Source organism: Caretta caretta, chromosome 10 (genome assembly GCF_965140235.1).
Source record: "Caretta caretta isolate rCarCar2 chromosome 10, rCarCar1.hap1, whole genome shotgun sequence".
NCBI lineage: Eukaryota > Metazoa > Chordata > Testudines > Cheloniidae > Caretta > Caretta caretta.
In genome coordinates this window covers 23,795,480-23,801,479 of record NC_134215.1, presented here as the reverse complement: position 1 = coordinate 23,801,479, position 6,000 = coordinate 23,795,480, and the positions used below count along the sequence as shown (strand labels likewise).

The 6,000-nt window shown below is 42.5% G+C and overlaps 1 protein-coding gene across 1 annotated transcript in view; it reads left to right on the top strand.

Annotated features, from left to right (window-relative positions):
- The first annotated feature begins 313 nt into the window (after positions 1 to 313).
- CIITA (class II major histocompatibility complex transactivator) overlaps positions 314 to 6,000 on the top strand; it is a 70,058-nt gene continuing 64,371 nt past the window's right edge. The window contains exon 1 of the mRNA XM_075132778.1: positions 314 to 617. Within this exon, the coding sequence (XP_074988879.1) occupies positions 317 to 617 (301 nt within the window). The 5' untranslated portion in view covers positions 314 to 316. The remainder of the gene's footprint in view (positions 618 to 6,000) is intronic.

Sequence of the window (6,000 nt, the reverse complement as noted above, 5' to 3'; positions counted from 1 at the left end):
GTCAGGTAGTCCCATGTTAATACCTCTCCTTAATTACTGAACATAATGTGGCCTTTAAAACTGCCTATTTTGGAATGTGTTTTGGAAACAACGGTTGCAGTGAATTTTGTGTGACCACATCAAGAAGTTGTTTGTTGGAAACTTGAATCATAACTTTCATCGAATGAGGAAACACCTCAACAAATGACACAAACCAAACTATTGTGTTAAAAAAAATTTCACTTCATCTTTTTTTGATGCTGACTGAGTGGATTTTTTTTATTTAACCAGTTGAGTTTTTGGCTGAAATCTCTTTAAAACTCTTTAGGCTGCTGTTATGAATCTTTTCAAAGAGATCCTGCCTGAAGTCAGGGAAATTCTCTCCAGTGCCACAACGTCTGATGTCCATGCATTGCTCAGCTGCATGCTGGAGAAAGATGTTATATCCAAGGAATACCATCAGACCTTACTCCAGGAAAAAGACAGAGAAGACCTAGCAAGGAAGATATCTCTAACGCTTGTGGAAAAATGGGACTTGTGTTTGAACACCTTAGTTCCTCTCCGTTGTTTAAAACTGTACCGTAAGATGCCACAAGACATCACAGATAATGAGTCATCTCTGAACAGGGGTATAGTTGGTAAGTTTGCTTTTTATTTTACATTTATTAAACAATGCTTTTCAATATTTCTTCCCTTTACTGTATGGCTGTTTGATTTGGTACAGTGATGTAGATGTGCATAGTAACATAATAGATGTAGGACGTGGGAGAGAGACCAAAATGCCATGTGACAATAATTTGAGTTTTTAAAATAAACCCTCCCTAGGGTAGCTAAGCAGCTAACAATTTTTATAATCAAGACCTATTGAAAACTTCTCATTTGTGCCCCTTTGCAAGATCAGAGACAGTGTGCAATGGGAGTAGAAAGAAGATATTGGAGACTATGATTAGGGCCGTACTTCTCAAACTGGTCCATAGATTCAGGAGCATTTGCTGTGGTGGTCCATGGTGCCTTGGTCACATGGTGCAAGCTCCATCTCCTGTAAGTTTCTAGGTTCTTTACTGCAGAACCAGGATGCCTGTTAGGGGCAAACCTACTAACCTTCTCCAGGGACTGATGCGACCACAACTGTGGGAGGAGAGGAGTGCATAAGCACCCATGGGGCTAGAGTCAAAAACTTCATCAATTCGGCTCTGTCTACACTATGGACCTTACAGCGGCACGGCTGTACCGCCACAGCTGTGCCCCTGTTAGGTTTCCTATGTAACTGCTCTTTGCCGGTGGGAGAGAGCTCTCCTGGCAGCAGAATTAAGCCACCCGAAATGAGTGGCGTTAGCTATGTCACCAGGGGAGTGACATAGCACTTTCCACACCAGCACTTTTGCTGGAGAAACTTATGTCGGTCGGGGTGTGTTTTTTTTCCACACCCCTGACTGACAAATGCTTTACTGACAAAAGTGGTAGTGTAGACAAAACCATCGTCAGTGAGCAGCAGGGGGAGACAAAACTAAGAGACCCAGTGGATTTGGGAAAGTTAACTAATGTGACTTTCACGGTTGACCCATCACAGAGGTGGTGTGCTGTAGGATGGTAGATAGAAGTTGCTCAGCTGCTCATCCTCCTCATCAGCGGTCCCTACTATACTAAAACTAGATAAGCCTGGTGTAAGGAATAAAGAATGATAGCATCCTGGCAAACTTCAAATGTATACAAAGGGGAAAGACAAATTCAGTTTGTAGTAGAAATATCAACTATGAGAGAACATAAAAGGAACAAACGAAGTATTTGATGGAATCAGTGCTACCACTGCTGAAAGCACCTTCATCCATGCGGAGTATAGCTGGGTAAATCATTGCCTCAGCAGGGCATCATTTTGGATACCATTTCTGAGGATGAGATAAAAGTACCAGCTGAGAACAAATTACCCGGAGGATCTGCAGTCCTCAAGAAGAAAGAGCCAATCCCTTTACTCTGACAGAATTATTATTTTACAGATTGTTCGTGAGAAAGGAAATATTAGGTTAAATATATACTTATACACACAATCAGACTGAATGCAGAGGATTCACACTTGAAATGTAAAGTGCCTACAATAAATGTAAGGAAAAGGTTAGCCATTTGGGTTTCTGTTTTTTAGCACTTTAATTAATGGGTCTGCACACTTCATTCCCCAAACAGTTTTCTAGCAAAGATCCTATAACTGGCCCCCAATTCTCCTGCCGAAATAATGGCACTTGAAGCTGCTGGACAAGAAAACTTTGCAGCTTCTCGACTTCTGAAAATGTCAGGCAATCTCCCCATGTTTGTTCTGACTCTTGCTTTATTGACAACCTCATTGATAGCATTTCACAACTTTCTTTTTCCTGAATGAGTGTACTATCATAGCCGGTGCATATATATTCTAGAACAATAAGCTTAATGTCTGTCCCACATGGCCTCCAGAGAAAAAGTTTCAATTTTCTGTATAGAATTATAGAAATGTAGGGTTGGAAGGGACCTTTAGAAATCCTCATGTCCAGCCCCCTTTGCTGAGGCAGGACCAAGTAAACCTCTAGATGCATTAGCTAATATTTCAAATAAAGCTCAGCTTTTATGCACTATATCTAAACTCCACATCTTCCAAATTAAGGAGTTCTGTCTTCCAGCCAGAGGCAGCAGCACCTACAGTAGTTCTCATGGGGGATCTGAATCTTGTCCTTTAGGGCTGAAAAAATAATCTTTTGATAGCTGGGTGGTCTTCTTTGTAGCCTTAGCTCTGCCTTCCAGAGCTCTAATTCAACCCGTGAGGTACAGCTACAGCATTCATTACTGTCACTATTTTACCAAAATTGGGGTGCAGATCTGCATCCTAGTTTTGGTTAAAAAAGCAAGATCCTAGTCTATTTAAGCCAAAATAATAATAATTTCCAAAGTGGGCAGCGAGCACAAGCGAAGCCAATAGAATACGTGCGGAAACAATGGCAGGTCAGATGTAAGATAGACTAGGAGAGTTAAGAACAGAATTCACAAAACCTAGTTAGAGAAGTGTTTTAGGAGCATGTCTGAAATAGAAAGTTATGGGCCCACTAATTTACCAGGGGAGTAAAAGGATCAATCAAAGAATCATAGACTTTAAGGTCAGAAGGGACCATTATGATCGTCCAGTCTGACCTCCTGCACAATGCAGGCCACGGAATCTCACCCACCTGTAACAAACCCCTAACTTATGTCTGAGCTATCGAAGTCCTCAAATCATGGTTTAAAGACTTCAAGGTGCAGAGAATCCTCCAGCAAGTGACCTGTGCCCCACGCTGCAGAGGAAAGCGAAAAACCCCCAGGGCCTCTGCCAATCTGCCCTGGGGGAAAATTCCTTCCTGACCCCAAATATGGCAATCAGCTAAACCCTGAGCATGTGGGCAAGACTCACCAGCCAGATACCCAGGAAAGAATTCTCTGTAGTAACTCAGATCCCACCCCATCTAACATCCCATCATAGGCCATTGGGCATATCTACTGCTAGTAGTCTAAGATCAATTAATTGCCAAAATTAGGCTATCCCATCATATCATCTCCTCCGTAAACTTATCAAACTTTGTCTTGAAGCCAGATATGTCTTTTGCCCCCACTGCTTCCCTTGGAAGGCTGTTCCAGAACTTCACTCCAAAATTTTTTCCAAGACCTTGCATTCAACAGATGTCAAACTAACAGGCCTGTAGTTACCCGGATAGTTTTTTTTACCTTTCTTAAAAATAGGAACTATGTTAGCAATTCTCCGGTCATACGGTACAACCCCTGAGTTTACACATTGATTAAAAGAGGATAAGGGCACAGAAGAGAAGGGGAAAAAATTATTAGACATGGAAGGAATTCCCTGCCAGATTTCAAAGATTAGGACTGTTAAAACAGGAGATGAACAGGAGTTGACCTAACTGACACTATATTGTTTTTGACATTCTTCTATTGAGCATTCCCTGTTTATTTCATAATGAAAGTAAAAGGGGACACTTATTGAAACGGAAAGGTAACAAATTTCAGAGTGATAAAAGGAATTTTTTTTAATATAAATTACCCTGTGGAATTCACTGACCAGACATTAGGGGAAAGAGCTTAGTAGGATTTAAAGAAAAGATAATTTCTTAAGGAGAAAAATATCTGCATTTACACTTGTCAGGATAAACTTATAAGGGGGAGCACCCTTTCTTTTTCAGGATGTAAGTCAACCCTTGCCCCCCTGCCCCGCACAAACACTGTTTGTGGAACAGACTTCCCCATGGACATGTCATCATGTAACTGACCACTATGGAGATCTGACTCCTTCCTCTGAAGTGCCTGGTGCTGGCCACTGTTGGACATAGGATCTTTCTAGATCTTGGGAATACCCATCACCATTGAATCCAAGTGCCTCTAGTGCTAACAGATTTATCCTCTTCCACATCTGTGAGGTATGGTTGCATTATCCCCATTTTACAAATGGAAGAATTGAGGCACAGATGATGAGCAACTTGTCTACGGTGACTTCGGAAGTTTGGAATTTAGTTCCCAGCTCTGTCACAATCTCCTGATTACCAGTTCAGTGCCTTAATCATAAAACCATCCCCAGACTGGTAGACCATTAATCTGATCTCAGCAACTCCCTTCTGCATTTCTGAGTGCATACTGCTTTGTATCAAAATAGGGCATAGGGCTTACAAACAGCAATCAATTACCATTAGCTTGAGCAGTTCATTGCCACACTGTTTGATTATTATGCGCTTTTGTTCTCAGTTAGCCCTTGTAATAATGTTTTTCTCTCAATTTCTAGTGTCTGCCCAGCAGTTCTCTTTTCTGTGGCTTCCTGTGTAAGGGACTTCTCTCTTTATCTCCCATCCACACAGGCATAGCTATAAAATATGAAAATAGCTGTATTTGGGGAAGTTGTAGCAGCAGGGTATGGTTGCACTGGGATGTTTATCTCCTTCCAAAGCTGATAGAGCAGAAGCATGTAGGAAGCTGCTGGCCTGTCCCCTATCCCTAGCTTGTCACACTGTGCCCAGAGTTTTTCAAGCCCTTGCCTAAGGGCCTGGTTTATTAATTCGAATACAAAACTGGCAACCAAAGTAGGCTGCAGGGACCCCCAGCAGCCTTTCCCTCTGCTCCAGGGACTTCTGCAGGAGTCCACTTGCTTCTTGTGGCTTCTCTACAACTGCAGTTTCTCAGTCCTGTATAGAAAACACCCTGATGAGAAGGGGCAAGTCTGACACTCAAACATGGCTGCCCCAGGCCCTTAAAGGGGCAGATCATCCTGTTACATCTGTGTCTAACACATCTGTGCTCAGAGAGCCAGAAAAAAAGGCTTAGTTTGATTGGAAAGTGGGAGATACTTCTAGGCATCTGGTTGAGGTCCACAGCAGCTGACACAACTGTTACAGGGCAATATGATATGGGCTCACCAAACTGCCCTGGGGCTGGGACTCACCGGAAGTAAGAGTCCTGGTTACCCTGAAAGCTGCTCTGGGTTGGCTTTAGTTTCAAGTGGGGGAGCTGCTAGGGTTGGGTGCCTGAAAGGGGTAGCTGACTGGTCAAGTGAAGGAAAGGCTGTCAGATCCCGCAGCTGCATGGATGGTAAAGGAGATGCTGAGGGCAGGGGAACTGGTGCTGCAAATCCAAGGCTGGCCCCATCTCTCTGCTTTTAATATTCTGTGTGGTGCGGTAAGTCTTCCTCCCTGATGTATCTAGTTGGCCTGCCCTGGGAATCTAAAATTTACTGTACTTGCCAGTTTGGGAGCATGCATTCAAATCAATAAAGGAATATAGTCATCTTAAAAAATGACATTACTCCCTGAAAATTTACATGTTCCAGATTCTATTCTAGTATTGTAACATTAGATGGAGAAAAAAATTATGCACTGGTACTTTTAAGGATTGTCAGTTTCCCATCTGGGTGGGTCTTTCACACAGAACAGGAAACAAAACAATTAAGGAAATAGGAAAACACAATTGCAAAAATCACGCAGCACCACAGAGGTACCATGGGACTGTTGTAGGTCCTGAAACCACCTTTAA